The sequence below is a fragment of the Drosophila hydei genome, unplaced genomic scaffold, assembly GCF_003285905.1.
Source record: "Drosophila hydei strain 15085-1641.00,03,60 unplaced genomic scaffold, DhydRS2 tig00000349-arrow-arrow-pilon, whole genome shotgun sequence".
NCBI lineage: Eukaryota > Metazoa > Arthropoda > Insecta > Diptera > Drosophilidae > Drosophila > Drosophila hydei.
In genome coordinates this window covers 277667-293425 of record NW_022045714.1, presented here as the reverse complement: position 1 = coordinate 293425, position 15759 = coordinate 277667, and the positions used below count along the sequence as shown (strand labels likewise).

The 15759-nt window shown below is 38.9% G+C and overlaps 3 protein-coding genes across 5 annotated transcripts; 2 read left to right on the top strand and 1 right to left on the bottom strand.

The window, feature by feature from the left end:
• Window positions 1–4305: 4305 nt before the first annotated feature.
• LOC111591974 (17-beta-hydroxysteroid dehydrogenase 13) lies at window positions 4306–9118 on the top strand. Of its 3 annotated transcripts, none has more exons than XM_023303921.2 (4): window positions 4306–4435; window positions 7787–8300; window positions 8369–8551; window positions 8659–9118. In XM_023303921.2, exons 1-4 carry the CDS (start codon window positions 4422–4424, stop codon window positions 8920–8922), a joined length of 975 nt encoding a protein of 324 aa, XP_023159689.1. In that variant the 5' UTR covers window positions 4306–4421; the 3' UTR covers window positions 8923–9118. The 3 variants fall into 3 exon arrangements, with proteins under 3 accessions (XP_023159689.1, XP_023159691.1, XP_023159690.1); XM_023303923.2 differs by lacking the exon at window positions 4306–4435 and adding an exon at window positions 6263–6282; XM_023303922.2 differs by lacking the exon at window positions 4306–4435 and adding an exon at window positions 6859–6887.
• Window positions 9119–10376: 1258 nt separating this feature from the next.
• LOC111591971 (dynein intermediate chain 3, ciliary) lies at window positions 10377–12925 on the bottom strand. The gene is made up of 2 exons (XM_023303918.2): window positions 11251–12925; window positions 10377–10892 (listed from the first exon to the last, which is right to left on the bottom strand). Exons 1-2 carry the CDS (start codon window positions 12781–12783, stop codon window positions 10440–10442), a joined length of 1986 nt encoding a protein of 661 aa, XP_023159686.1. The 5' UTR covers window positions 12784–12925; the 3' UTR covers window positions 10377–10439.
• A 242-nt stretch (window positions 12926–13167) lies between these two features.
• LOC111591982 (N(G),N(G)-dimethylarginine dimethylaminohydrolase 1) lies at window positions 13168–15134 on the top strand. The gene is made up of 5 exons (XM_023303933.2): window positions 13168–13431; window positions 13678–14000; window positions 14072–14169; window positions 14242–14466; window positions 14532–15134. The coding sequence occupies exons 1-5, from the start codon at window positions 13397–13399 to the stop codon at window positions 14655–14657; spliced, it is 807 nt and encodes a 268-aa protein (XP_023159701.1). The 5' UTR covers window positions 13168–13396; the 3' UTR covers window positions 14658–15134.
• The last annotated feature ends 625 nt before the right edge of the window (window positions 15135–15759 follow it).

Genomic DNA, 15759 nt, shown 5'->3' with positions numbered 1-15759 from the left:
ATTTTCGACAAAGCAAATAGATTAACTTCTGAACTTGATCTTCAGTTGAAACTGATGAGTCATGCTGAACATGAAACAATTGGCCAGGTCTACAGCGATACCTGCCCCATAAATAACGATTAAAAAACATTCGAGTAGCTAATCGCAGAACAATCGAACAGCGCGTTTCACATATCTAGGCACAGCGAACAAAAGGTAAGGTAAGCTAAGAGCTTAGTCTAGGCATTCAATAAGTCACTCATCAATCAAACATCTTGTGAGACAGTTAAACGGGCAAAGGGTCAGCTCTGTTAGTTAGTCAATCAATCAATCAATTAGTCACTAATTCAGTCAATCAAGCATTTTAGCAATCAGGCACACTCAGCTAATCATTCAGTCTGTAACTCAATCAATTAGTCAATCATTAGTTAGCTATCAATGACTGATACAATACGTCAATCACTTAAGCCGTCATTCACATAATCAATCAATCAGTCAGACAGTCAGTCAGTCACTTTCTTTTTCTGTCAATTAATTAAACAATAACTCAATTGATCAATCAGTTAGTCAGCTCAATCATTCAGTCTGTGGATCTCTCAATCAATTGATCAATCAGTTAGTCAGCTCAATCATTCAGTCTGTGGATCTCTCAATCAATTGGTCAATCACTTAGTCAGCTCAATCATTCAGTCTGTGGATCTCTCAATCAATTGGTCAATCAGTTAGTCAGCTCAATCATTCACTCTGTCCAACAGTAAGTCATGAAGCATTACAATCATGAAAACTTGTCTTTAATACCTATTTTAGTGGAATCTCCAATTCATACTCCTGCTTGCTTCTAATCAAGTGACGCGCACTGTGCATAAGCACACGGGCACAAGTGCGGCGATTTTTGACTTGGCAGTCACGACGATAATGCTCGTTCGTAGCGTATAGATCTAATTCGAACTGACCGTTAGAACTCGTCAATCAAGCATCGCAAAAGTGTCGATTAGCAGTTAGCCAAGGTCGGCTACATTGTGCGTGCTCCTGACCCAAATAACCAGATGCAACTCCGACTCGAATATCAGACGCGATAAACCTTAAATGCCCCGCCCACCTGTAAAGCGACTTACTCGACTTGAAATACAAGGAAATGTTGAGTATTTCTGTATCTTTGTATCTATGTATCTATGTATCTATGTATCTATGTATCTATGTATCTATGTATCTATGTATCTATGTATCTATGTATCTATGTATCTATGTATCTATGTATCTATGTATCTATGTATCTATGTATCTATGTATCTATGTATCTATGTATCTATGTATCTATGTATCTATGTATCTTAGTATCTATGTATCTATGTATCTATGTATCTATGTATCTATGTATCTATGTATCTATGTATCTATGTATCTATGTATCTATGTATCTATGTATCTATGTATCTATGTATCTATGTATCTATGTATCTATGTATCTATGTATCTATGTATCTATGTATCTATGTATCTATGTAATATGTATCTATGTATCTATGTTATGTATCTATGTATCTATGTATCTATTATCTATGTATCTATGTATCTATGTATCTATGTATCTATGTATCTATGTTCTATGTATCTATGTATCTATGTATCTATGTATCTATGTATCTATGTATCTATTATCTATGTATCTATGTATCTAGGTATCTATGTATCTATGTATCTATGTATCTATGTATCTATGTATCTATGTATCTATGTATCTATGTATCTATGTATCTATGTAAATATGTATTTCTGATTGCTATTTTATATAAAATAAGCAAAAGATACATGGAATAGAGCTTTGTGACTCATTTGACGTGGGTGCGGAATGAATTTAGTTAAGCGGCAAGTCAAAACAATGTAAGGCTGTCAACTTGTCAAGTGTTCAATTGATCAATTGGTCCAGTGTGCAGCCAGTGTGCAGGCGACACGTTTAGAGCTCAAACTAAATTATTCGATTAGCTGTATTCACAGCCAGGCGGGCAGATAGACAGATAGATAGGCAGATGTAGCTGACACCCAGTTTAAACAGTTGCCAACCGGTTGTCAACTGCCAGTTGCCCGTTTCGGTTGCACTTGGATTGAGATTGCAAATTGCAAATTGCACAAACTGATGCAGCAAAACAACAAAAACAAGAACAAAAGATCCGAAGCTTAGGCGAACCGGAATGGGAATTAGACTGAGCGCAACATATACAATAATATCTAATCATACTGATATGCTTATTCGCTTGCGTATACGTAACCTGACACACATTGAGTCTTACGTGCAAGGCCGTCTAACATCCAGTTTCTCGGTATTCAATTTGAAAATCTCGTTTTCACTATTCCACGCATAAAATATTATCAAATACAATCATGTCTATATGCCCGCTCGACCTCTCAACTCTCGCGCAAGCTCACAGCTAGATCTTTTACTTAGCTCTAGCTGAGAAATTCCTCAGTACGATCTATATCTCATGCAACTTACCGATATTTGCATACATCACTCACGCACTCCACTCTCTGCGATAGTTCGGAATTGTCAGTCGAGCGTAGCCAGAAGGGGCAACGCTTATCACACGTTTGCATCATATCTGTTAACGCAAAGTTGGCTTTTCATATCGATTTACCGCGACGACTACGTAACGCTCCAATGCGCATTGTGTTCTATTGATGGACGCACTTACCGCGCTCCATAGGCCCCATGAGGGGGTGTTAATGGGGGGTCGTCTAACGGCTTTTATATGAGTTACAGCCTACGCGAGATCATAAAGCGGTGGCATCTTTGCTATTATTTTTAAGCTCCAAAATCAATGAGGAAACACTGAGAAATACCCTGTAATGTGACTAAATCAACTAAGGAACGACTTGATAACTGTAAAACAAAGAAGTAAGCAAAAGTAGTGTGACTATAAACTACCTTTGACTTAAAAAAATTGCAGTTAAAATGGCTTTGATGACTAGGAAATACCCTGTACTGCAGCAAATCAATGGAGAATGGAGGTGCACACTGGCAAATACCCTGCTCAGTATGAAATCGAAGTTTGTGCTCTAGAGAAATGTCCTGTATTGGTTGAAAAAGTATGAGTATGAGTACGAAATATCCTGTATTTTACTGCACAATAAGCTGACAGCTTATACATACCCTGTAATGCAGAAAAGTATACTTAGAATAGACAAGCTTGTTGCAAAATACCCTGTACTGCTAGAAAGTTAGCTAAAAGAAGGAAATGTCTACGACAACTAATGCCCTAATACCCTGTAATTAAGAGGAAATCAAATATAATATAAATATAATCAAAAGCAATCTATAAATGTCTGCTGTAGTCCTGCTAGTTCCCGGGATAGGCATTTCTATTTAGAGCGATATTTCCACATAGATCGATACTGAAGAAACTGGGCAAACTCAAGGGAATAACAGCTAACTATATGTCTTTAAATAGATATATCTATATCTGTATACATATATATAAATATTTGTATTTGTTATCGTATACTTCTTGTTGATCTTCAGATATCTCTATCTATATATGAGTAGCTATATCTACAACTGTCAATAGCTGTCCTTATCTTCAGTGATATCAAAGTCTATTTATAGATATAGATATAGACATATTAGCTACATAAGATACAAATATATATTTTTGTACATTGGATTTTGATCAGGAACTTTATTTGCATTTTTAGCGATTAAAATGCACAATAATCTGGATGAAAGAGCTCACCAGCATCAAAAACTGTGTTTGTGTGTGTGTGTGTGTGTGTGTGTGTATCTGTATCTCTAGCTAATAACACGAGTGAAATCCAAAATATAGACCCTCATTGTTTATAAATATTACTGCATGCATGTAATCATCGGACGCTGATTAACACACGCATACACACACACACACACCCACACACACACACACACACACACACTCACCACACTCACATTGGCAGCACTCACATTCACACTCATTCAGCGATCTGCTCGGCTTTTCACTCAACGCTCAAATCTCTCGCACTCACTCGCTCTGTCGCTCTCTCCCGCCCTCTTTCTCTCTCTCTCTCTCTTTTGCACACACTATCTCTATATAGATCATAACTATGTAGGGGTGTTGAAGGGAAGCGCGGCGTGTAAACATGCAAGCACAGTAAACTGTTTATAGAACAAGCTCTCCATGCTGCCTGTGTATGTGTGTGTGTGTGTGTGTTAGTGAGTGTTTTGCGCTTGTATGAATATGTTTTTTTTTTCATTTTTTTTGTTGTTTTTTCTTTTTTGAAAATAAATAATCACTCATACGACCTGCCGGCAAGTCGCATTGCGTACTGTTTACTTCTGTGGGAATTCAGTTCGAATTCGTTAACAGGCGCTAACGGTTTGGGTGCCCGAAACGAAATAAAAAACCAAACACACCAGAGATCCTTGAGCAACAACAACAAGAACAGCAGCAACAATGTCCATACAAAGGTTAGTAAGAAAAAACATTAAGATGTTCGGCGATAGGAAATGTGAGTGAAATAGAAATCGCGATCGAAATACAAAAATAAAAACAAAACCAAAAAAAAAAGAAAAAAATTAAATGAAAAATAAATTTATGAACTGTGGAATTAGACGTTCGCTAGCAACAACAGATGCAGCTTGACACAAAAATTAAAAAAAAAAAAAAGAAATTATAATCTTATCGACATGCGCGCTACATATGTATATAAAATAATAAAACAAAAAAAATGTGTTTCTATTTTTTGTTTTTGTGATATTTTTATAATGTTCCTCGTACGACACGTATTGTGTGTTATTAGTTCTTGTGTTCTTTCATTGTGTGTGTGTGTACGCCATAGATAAGGTCCAGTTGGAACTGTGACCCTAACAATCGAACTTTAGTTTTTCTTCTTTTACTTTTTTTTGTTTTGTTATCTTTGAAGTGGAGCAGTTGCTAGAGATTACTAGTGTAACTAGACTAGGAACGAGTAGTCAAGCAATTAGTTGACTCTCAAGTCCCTGCTAAAAAGTGCACTTTGCCCAATTTCGAGAAAAATAAATATTAAACGAAATAAAAAAATAATAAATATTATTTAAGCTAATCGAACCGGCTCTCGTTTCATTTACACTGAATTTTAATTATGACCCAGCAATTAAGCTTAACCTTTGTCGTTTATTAACAATATGTCAGCGGGGCCTTTAAGCTGCTCAAGTAGGTGTAATTATTATTATTGCGGCACACGTGGTAATTTACTATGATCTTACAGCTCGTGCAGTTGATTGGCCATTAACGACGTGTTCAAAGCATTCAATAACACAAGCCTCCTGCCCCTACCCCTGCCCCTGCCCTGGGCCTACCCAGATGGTTTCAACTTGAACACAGATTAGTTTATTAACATAACAAGACAGCAGCTAAACTGTATTACAATGTATTTCATGTTCTATCATATATTACAATCTATGTCATAGATCAAACTCGAAAGTTAGTCTTTAAATAGACCTATTAAAGCATCCGTCATAGTACAGTCAACTTAAGTTATATCAAAACTATTTTAATTACATTTAGCTGTTATTAAAGAATCTTGAATACTATAAGAAAACTCATATATATCTATATATAGTTTTTGGGATCGCCCATTAGTAGTAGTATTTAGATATGATGAATATATAAAACGCTTTCTGAAAAATCAACGAACGAAAGAGATCTTTAAATTTAATTAGAAAATATATAATAATGGAATATTTTTTTTACGTTCGTATTTCTATAACTTAAAATTATTTCCTGAATTCAGCACATGGACTAAGGCATCAGTATCTTTTGGAACATCAAAACTGAAAATGCATTTTAAATTAGCTCTGCATCTCTCTCTCTTTATTTTCTATTTCTCTCTGTCTGTCTATCTCTCTCTCTATTTCTATTGCTCACTCTCACTCTCTCTATTTCTCTATCTTTCTTTATCTTAAACTTTATCTCTCTCACTCTCTATATGTATCTCTCTAACTGTCTCTCTCTCTCTCTCTCTCTAACCTTTCTTTCTATAATTTCCCCAAATATTTACTATATACCCAGCGTATTCTTAAGTGTTCCACTTCAATAGAGATCTTAGCATGCATGCAAAGTAAAAGATATCAAACAAATTCCATCACGCTAATGAATATAAAAATTTTCTTCTCTATATAGGACATGATATTGATATATACTGATATATGATATGTAGTTGAGCAACAGCCCAGTTCACATAGAGACAATAATAATAGATATCGTGCCATTGGACGTGTAAGTTCCTTAGAATACAGTTAGACTCAACGTGGTTATATTATAATACCATAATGCAGTAAGCGATATGGAAGCAGCAGTTCGAAGTAAATTTGTGAATTCTATAGAAGAGCATGATATTCGATGGTGACTTATTGTGGGTGTTCTTGATGCTTAGAACGATTTAAATCAAAGTCAAAGCCAAGCTCGTGCTGAACCATATACCAAGGTTAGACTTCAGTTCAGGGTCTATAGCATAGGTCTTGACCAGCACATGCTATAGAATTGTTTCACTCAATGAGCTTTTGTTGTTTTTGTTGTGTTGGCCATTATCGCCAGATCGTACAAAGCTGCTGCAGCTGGAGAGCATAGCTATTTATACGAACTATATGAGCCAGTGACAACGACAACCAGAACAAGAATAAATTTGCTGACCGTAGCTGAAACAGCTGCCCCACTTCTCTCTCTTCTCCCCTCGCCCCATGCAGAGCCGTTGACAAAAACTGAGGCTGAACTGAAAAAAAAAGAAAACAAAATTACAACAGCTCTGTCAGAGGTCGCTTGGTCAGCGACTGGTCACAGATAAAGATAAAAGCGAATGCGAATGAGTATTTGGCGCTGCGGATGCTCTGAAGTGTAAATCGTCCGTTGGAGCTCGACCTAAAGACCTATGGATACGTTAACGTACAAGCACATACGCACACACAAACACGCCCGTATACACGCACATGCATTTAGCCAATACGAGGGCTGACTCTAAAATAACCCTGTTGTGCGTCTAGTGAAAAATTAAATGTGATCAGATATATTTATTTAAATAAATAGTTATTGTATATATAAATATTTCTATTGAAATTTTGTGTTTGTGCGAGAAGGACAAAGCTAAGTGTGACCAGCTTGGATTTTCAGTTTGAAATCTCAGCATTATCCACACACAATCAAGACAGAGCTATGTCACGGAACAGTTAGCATTATTAATTTGAATACTGGAAGTGTTAGTGGTTAGCTTTAATTTTGATTGGATCGCGTGACATTATGCACATACTGCTTGATTTTTTTAAAATTAGCAACAAATGAAGATTAAACATATTAACATTACATTAACATTACTTTCTGTTATTTTTAATACAAGATTATATAAATACAAATTTGAATTTAGTTCCTTAAACTAAAAAATAAAAGCATACCAAATGAGTGCTCAAAAAATACTAAAAATGATGCAGCGTGTCGGCAGCTTTTTAGCCTTTTTTAGTTAATTTCGGCATTTGGCCGCGCTTCCATTCAAATGACAAATTTGTGCACAAATTTCAAACGCGAAAATATTTATGTAAGTCTCAACAGTAAATTCGACAATTTTCAACAAATTGTGTTACTATTATTTAAAGTAACTAGTAAAAAATAAAGTAAAGAAAACTAGCAGATCAACCGGCGCACACTATTAATGACAGCCCTCGCAGCAGCCACAAATGCTTGATATTAGATTATATCACATTATAATTAGCCACTGTCACGCACTTTCCCAATTATGCAAGCCTCCTTCCCCCGCAACTGCTTAATGTATTTCACTATTGTAACTCTTGCAGCAACAACAACAGCCGCAATGGTGCCGGAAGCACTGTTGGCCAGAACAACGATATATATAATATAGTGCTGTTGATCGTGGACATTGTGATCTTGGTGTTTAAATTCTGGCTGACCATTATCGAGGAGACCGTCAAGCTGTTCACCACACGGCCACAGGCGAATGTGTCTGGACAGTTTGTGCTGATCACTGGTGCCGGTCATGGCATGGGCAAGGAGATGGCATTGCAATATGCTGGCATTGGCGCCAAGGTCATCTGCTGGGATATTAATGACCAGACCAATTCACAGACAGTCAAGGAAATCAAACAGGCTGGCGGCACAGCCTATGGCTATGTATGTAATGTGGTCAAGCGTGAGGATATTATGGAGCTAGCTAGCAGGATACGCAAAGAGCATGGATTTGTTAGCGTTGTGGTCAACAATGCTGGTATTATGCCCTGCCATCCGCTGCTCGAACATACGGAACAGGAGACGCGCCTCATGTACGACATCAATGTGCTCGCCCACTATTGGGTAGGTCTCTCTCTCGCACACAATCTCTCTGTCTCTGTCTATATATGTTTCTTCTCTCTCGCTTTCAGATCATCCAAGCTTTCCTGCCCGATATGATTGAGCGCAATGAGGGCAGCATTGTGGCACTATCCTCCTGCGCCGGCCTCTTTGGCCTGGCCAATTTGGTGCCCTATTGCGGCACAAAGTTCGCCGTACGCGGCTACATGGCAGCCCTCGCCGAGGAGCTGCGACAGAAGAATCCCCAGACAAACGTAAGTCAACCATAACCCAGACAACAAAATGAATCCAAGCATGGTTACTCTTTTTGGCTAGATAGACGATCATGAACATCATTAACAAGTTACCCATTTTATTTCAGATCAAACTAACCACCATCTATCCGTATATGATCGATACGGGTCTGTGCAAGAATCCGCGCTATCGTTTCCCCAATGCGATGAAGCTAATTTCGCCCAAGGATGCGGCTGCATCCATTATCGAGGCTCAGCGCCAGGGTCTGGAGGAGGCGGCAATACCTCGTCATTTCGTGGCTGTAGAGAAGCTGGGTCGCTTGATACCCAGAAAGGCAATGCGATTGGTCAACGATTTCCTAGACACGGGTGTCGATACCGACAAGATGTAAGCCATAAATCGAAAAGAGAAACTAAGCTAGAACTCGGAACTTCCAATGATAGTTTTAAGTCTCAACAGCTTTATCGATATTCCTTCTTTACCTTTTTTTAATTTTTTTTTTCAACTTTCTCTGTGGATTTAATGTATATCTTTATATGTATCTACTTATCTGTACAAGATGTGAATTTAGCGAGCTTAAAGGTTGTTACTTAATAAACAGTTAATTATAACTATAATGAGTTTAACTAGAGTTTCTCTTACGTAACTATGATGATGATTGCAATCTTAATGATTGATGACGACAATGAATAATAATGATGATATATAAAATCATATTGTTATATTTTTATTATCATAATTATGATACGAATAAGAAGCGTAATAATAATTATGATGAAACGATCATGATGATGATGATGATGATGATATCAAATCTATTGCTGATTGACTAAGAGCAACATCAATATTATAATAATAACGAAAATGATAATGATGATGATGATAATGCTAATGTTCATAGTAATGAGCATGATAATGGCGATGCTATAAGGACTTGATGAATATGATAATCATAGTGATGTTATGATAGTGAATCATGATAAACGTAACATAGCTTATGAAAATGGCATTGCTAAAAATCGTAATCATAATCGTTATATTCTTAATAATAATGATAACGATTATCCTGATCTTATATCTTATCATAATCTTGACACTCATAATGCTCATTTAAAATATATCAAATAAGATCACTAATGAAATATTTTACACTTTTGAAGTTAAAGTGATCAAGAGCTGAACTTTAAGCCTTAGGCCTAGCCCTAATTTCGCATACCAATGGAAATAAGCTTAGACTTGATTGTGACTCAAAGCTACGGTCAGCTCAAGATCGTGTCACTAAGCCGAGTCAGACTTTAATCATTTAAATTTAAATTCAACTTAAATTTACAGAACACTTAAGATAAAAGTTATGTGAATGGGATTTTAGTAGGAGACACATAATAGTTAAATGGAACACATTTTAGACGAAGTGGGTTATTAAGTGGCTGCCGCTAATGGCTGTCTAATGACACTTTATGCTTATATATGCACCTAGTAAAGCTCATTATATTGACTGACCGACTGATTAATCAGGCTAACTACTTTACTAGAAGCTCGTGAAAAAAGGCATGCAATATGAGACTTGGTATAACAATCTGGGCTTATATAAACGTGTATCTTCTCAGTGATGTACTGGTTAGACTCGAATTTAAATTCAAGCTGTTGATCATAGGGAATGTATATAACATACAGAGTAGTAGGAATATATATGGTATATGGAAAGTACGAAGACTTTTTAGACAATCCTCGTATTGAAGTCTGAGCAGATTTGATAATCTTACAGACCAAGAATGATTTCCTTTTACAGACCATCAAGCTCTAGGCCTTTGCCTATATATACACACATATAGATGTGATAGAAGAGATCTACATAGATATTTATTTGGAGTCGTTTGAACTGGGAACAGAGAGAACTGCTTTCATTGATTATTTCTTGCCCTTGGCAGCTGCCTTGGCTGCCTTGGCCTTAGCCTTGGCCGCGCGCAGTTCTCTGGCCTCCTTGGAGGTTATGGAGCCGGGACGCTTTTTGCGCGCCTCCTCGAGTTTGGCTTGCTCGGCCAGATTGTCTAAATAGTATTGCTCGAAGTCGGTACGTTCCATCACTTTCCTTTCGGCGGCCCGCTTGCGATCAACACTCTCGAGGGTCTCATGGAAGGTGGCCAGAGCCAGACGGAACTGTTCGTCGGACTCGATCATCTTGATGAACTGATCGGGATTATCGGGATCCAGCTCCAAATCGGGTACCACCGCAACTTCCTCAATGGCGGCAACCTTTGATTGGCGTTCCTCCTCCTCCATAAGGAGCGTGCGACGACGCAACTTTATCTCATCCACACGCGCCTCCAGCAGTTTGCTGCGCGTAATCTCCCGCTCGAACATCTGAATGGGATGAAGGGCGAATGGTGAAGTGAAGGAGGTGGGAAGAATGAGGAATCAGTGGGGAAATGAGGGAGGGAGGGAGGGTGGGAGGTAAGGAGGGAGGGAAGGAGAAAGGCGAAAGAAGGAGAAAAGAGAAAAGAGGATAAAGGAGGAAGGAGGAAGGAGGAGAAAAGGGGGAGGAGGGAAGGAGAAAAGAGGGAAAAAGGAGGGAGAGAAGGAGTTAAGGAGAAACTCAGGAGGAAGAAAAAAGCAAGGAAATTGGGAGGAAGAATGAAGAAAGAAAAACGACAAAGAAGGAAAGATGAATGGGAAAGATTAGGGACAGATTAAGAGGATTGAAACGCGATCATTAACTTACTGCCGCCATGAGTGCCTTCTCCTTGCTGGTGGTCTTCTTCATGGCATCGTCCAGATTCATGATATGTGTATCTCCACTCGCTAGGGAAATGGCCAAAAATTGTCCACCCGGCTGAAAGACAACGCCCGTGATGGTGGAGTGGAAATTGATGCTATAGATGGGCTTGCGTTGATTCAATAGCAAATCCCAAAAGTCAACGACTCCATCAATGTCCCCAGTGACAAACAGGGAAGCGCGTCCCGTGCTCCAGGCGCCACACATTAACTGCGAACGCTTATACACATACATGGTACTTGGACGATTCTTGACCTCCTCGCACCAGATGCGCGCTCGCCAATCGCCGACAATGACAAAGTTCTTCACAAAGAACGGATTACGATGGATCGTGCGAATTGGCCCGGCGCAAATGTGAAAGTTGCCAACGAGCATCTCAACGGGATTCAAGCCCTTGCGATTGCCAACAAAGACGTCGCCCATATCGGTGCCAGCAATGAAGCGAACTGGTATGGTATACTCGAATTCCAATACGGTGCAGCCGTGAGCATTCTGGCGGTTTTGACGATTGCGCGTATATGGCTCCAGAAGGATCTCATTGGCTGGCATCTTAAGATCCCGAATATCCCAGAACTTAACCGAACCGTCTAACGACGCCGAATAGAATTCTGTATTCGACTTCGAGTACACCCAGGTCAAGGAAGATGTTTGCTCGCGATGCGCCGCCTCCATGGGGCACGTGCTGATTGACATGCCACTCTCGAAGGTCTCCCAAATGCACACCTTGCCCGTAAATGTGCCCGCCGCCATATTGTTCTCCTCCTTGGGACAGATCTTGGCACACGACACAACCTCGGTGTTGTCATAATAATACAAGGGCTTAATCGGATTCTTAACATCCCAGACATAGAATGCATTCGTGCTGCCATTGGTGTCATCGTTCGTGACCATGCGACGCTTCTCGCCTTTCAACAAAAACAGATTGCTGTACTGGGTCATGATCTGTCTATTGTTATTGGGCATCCAATTGATCACGGACATGTGACGCTGCGGCTGCCACATATCGTGAAAGATGTTTATGGTGCGGGACTTGAACGGCATGCAAATGGTGCGGCCCATATCGTGTGGCAGATCGTCAAAGAAATGATTATATATATTAATGGCATTGTTTTGCCGAGCTGTGTTCATTGTTGTCCTTATTAGCTCCTTGACCTCATCGCCCCACGCATCATCACGTTCGACCTTCTTGCGATGGCGCTGCGTTTGCTCCTCGTCGTTTATGTTCACCTCCTTCGGCCAGCCGCCCTCGTAGTGAAACATGCCACGTTCATCGAAGGTCGCATTCTCCGTTTCCATTTCGCTAAACGCCATCACCGAGCTGAGCTGTATGGAACGTGTCTGTGGGTTGCCCATAATATATTTGAGGCGCAGACGGCTGCTCGGATGTACGCTGACCATTAGCTCATTGCGATCCTCAAAGACGCATTGGCGGCCAAAGCGACGACGCTCGCGCGTTAGCACCACCTGATTCTGATACATGACAATAAATTAACTAATTAACTGTTAACTTCCTGTTTATATGTATCTGCACGTAAGAAATATTTGTTTACAATTGTATGTTACTTAAATTATATCGAAATTTAACAAATTTCTCGCACTAAATTCCAACTGCCAAAATGTTCGCTCTGATTCTCTTTTTAAAAGTTCAAGTGACTTATTTTAAGCATAACTGTCACAAGCTCATTTTGGCGCTGTGAAAGAATGCTCGTCAAATGTGGAGCATTTATGATAACTGTGGAGCAAGACTGTTAAATGTAGTGTCGGGAAAAAATGTGTAGACCTTGATTTATGAATGACTGAACAAAGTTGCTATTGATTAATATACAGTAAATAAAATTATTAACTGTTTAATAATACTGAAAAAACTGGGCATTCAATTTGCACCAACACTCACATAACATTAACAGATCAATTGGGCGGCAATGTTAAGTGTAGAGCAAATTTTCGGCACTGCGAATGTCAACGTGCTCGCGTGCATGTGTGAATGGCGTTCCACAGCGAGTACACAAACGCAACATCTGAAATTCGGTTTTGTGTCTCCTGGTGCTTACCAGTTATAAACCGCGCACCGCTGGATTAACCAGTGTCCAATATGTCACCCAAATATACTCACGCAATTGTTGCCAGGTAAGTGGATGGCCCCTGGCCAAGCTGCGCAGGGCACACCTGGACGGGGAAATTAGGTCATGTTGCCTAGGCAATGGCTCAATGGTTGGCTTTGGGTGGGGCCAGGTTTAAGGGTTGGGGCAGACCAACAAACATTGTCGCCCACGCATTTACCCCGTGTCGAGGCGTAAATTACTTCATTCATTCATTTATTCGCACTTGATTGTTGTTAATTCGTTTAATTCGTAATTTGCGTGTGATCTTCAGAATCTCCAATGCTTTGCTCGAAACGGGCGACTTTGATGTGCAATTGGCGAAACAACAACACGAACAATATTGCACTCTATTGCGTGAAATTGGCTTGAATGTGATCGAGCTGCCTCCGGATGATGCGTTACCCGAAGGCGTATTTGTTGAGAACAGCGCCGTGGTATGCAATGGAGTTGCGCTTATTGGCAAATCGGAGAATCTAAAACGCCGACGCGAAGCGGAGAGCATGGCCATCATTTTGAAGAAGGAGCTAGACATACCGGTTATCGAAATAGATGATCCTCATGCCCAATTGGATGGCGGTGATGTGCTCTTTACGGGTAAGTGATTGAAATTATCAAATTAATCGATACTATCGCAATTGTGTAATAACCGTTATAATCGTCTGCAGGGCGCGAGTTTTTCATTGGCATTTCAAGCTATACGAACGAGGAGGGCGCACGCGCTGTTGCCATGGCGTATCCCGAATATCCAGTGACACCCATTAGAGTGCGTTATAGCTAAGCTCAATTTATATGCAATTCTAATCAGCATACATTTGTTCTTTTTTTTGTGGGGTAGGTTAATGGTTGCAAGCGCTTAAAGTACTACGTCACCATGGCTGGGCCGGATGTGATGTGTGTGAGCACAAGTGCCACCTGCCAGGAGATTGTGAAGCGTATGGAGCGTGAGGCGAGCTTCACCTATCAGAAGCTCACGCTGCCCGAGGAGAGTGCGGCAAATATGTTATATATCAATGGCACAATTGTGCACAGATCACCCGCTGAAATTCCAGAAGCCTACAAGGTAATCACCCCGCTGTTATACTGTTATACTGTTATACACGCATTGCAATCTCATCTCATTTGCAGACTTTAAAAGAGAAAATTGACATTCCGACACGTAATATAAACATTAGCGAATTTAGCCAATATTCCAGTGGATTGAGCTCAGCGTGTCTGTTGCTGCGGCGCTGGAAGTCCATACGCAGCATTTGAACATGTGAATCATTCACTCGATCCCACATCTAACTATCTATATAAATCGAATAATGTTATTTTGTATCTAAAGTGGAGATAAAACACGCACAGGCGCTCGTTTTCATTGTTAATGGCGCAGCAATATCAATATGTCAACTAATTAATAATTAATCATAAATATTTGTATTTAGCGTGCATCTATTGCAACATCTTTTTAAACCGTTATTTGTTAAACTCTAAGTAATCATATAATGTTAAAATATTTATATACACACACACACATACACAGCTCTTCGCACACATTCGTCTAAACCTTGTTTACAACATTTAAATAGTTATATAATTTATGACATATACAAATAACTTTCTTACATATTAAATATTTTATCATTGGACTCGCAATTGTGCGATTTTCCAGCTAACGAATGACCTACGAATTGTATCTACTTTACAAGTAGCTGTTAAATGTGTTCACTGTACCGTCAAATATAAATAAACGCAAAATATTTGTAATATCTTTACAAAAATTTGATCGTACGAAGTTTTTTTTGACATTATGACATTAATAAAATATTATAGTTGCCATTGTATCCAAATTCCTTACCAAATATTTGCCCTACTCATTCCCATAATTTCCCTTTAGCATATTATGTTAAGTTACCATAGATATTTCCCTTTTTCCGTATTGCAATACAGTACTTATAAAACTTCCTTTTTCCCGCATAACAGTTAACTAACTTATCCGATCGTTCCTAGATATTTCTTTAACATTCTACTTATTCTCTGATTTTTTAAATTCGTATTAAATTAAAAACAAATATTGCTTTTTTTTCAAGTTTCATTATTCGCACTTAATTTTCGTTAAATATACAAAATACATAATACACAAAAGTTTAGTTACTAAAATTTAACATTTTAAAAACTGTTTTAATCTTTAGATGAGTTCAGCTTACAGTTGACTTATTTGCTCGATGTTTATGAAGTTATATATATATATACTATAAAGATTTTTGTTTTCGTTTCCATAATCTCTTTTTGTTGCATGCGATTTCTTACAGACTATATATAGACATAATAAATATATGTACGTTATAGGAGTCAAGTGTGAAGTTGTGTGAAG

What these genes read in the sequence shown, in the direction of transcription:
- LOC111591974 (XM_023303921.2), top strand. An exon ending in ATGTGCTCGCCCACTATTGG is followed by an intron (nt 8,301 to 8,368) that starts GTAGGTCTCTCT and finishes TCTCGCTTTCAG; the next exon opens with ATCATCCAAGCTTTCCTGCC. An exon ending in AGAAGAATCCCCAGACAAAC is followed by an intron (nt 8,552 to 8,658) that starts GTAAGTCAACCA and finishes ATTTTATTTCAG; the next exon opens with ATCAAACTAACCACCATCTA.
- LOC111591971 (XM_023303918.2), bottom strand. Translation starts at nt 12,783, where the DNA reads ATGTATCAGAATCAGGTGGTGCTAACGCGCGAGCGTCGTCGCTTTGGC. An exon ending in AGAAGGCACTCATGGCGGCA is followed by an intron (nt 10,893 to 11,250) that starts GTAAGTTAATGA and finishes CATCCCATTCAG; the next exon opens with ATGTTCGAGCGGGAGATTAC.
- LOC111591982 (XM_023303933.2), top strand. Translation starts at nt 13,397, where the DNA reads ATGTCACCCAAATATACTCACGCAATTGTTGCCAG. An exon ending in CGGTGATGTGCTCTTTACGG is followed by an intron (nt 14,001 to 14,071) that starts GTAAGTGATTGA and finishes AATCGTCTGCAG; the next exon opens with GGCGCGAGTTTTTCATTGGC. An exon ending in AAATTCCAGAAGCCTACAAG is followed by an intron (nt 14,467 to 14,531) that starts GTAATCACCCCG and finishes TCTCATTTGCAG; the next exon opens with ACTTTAAAAGAGAAAATTGA.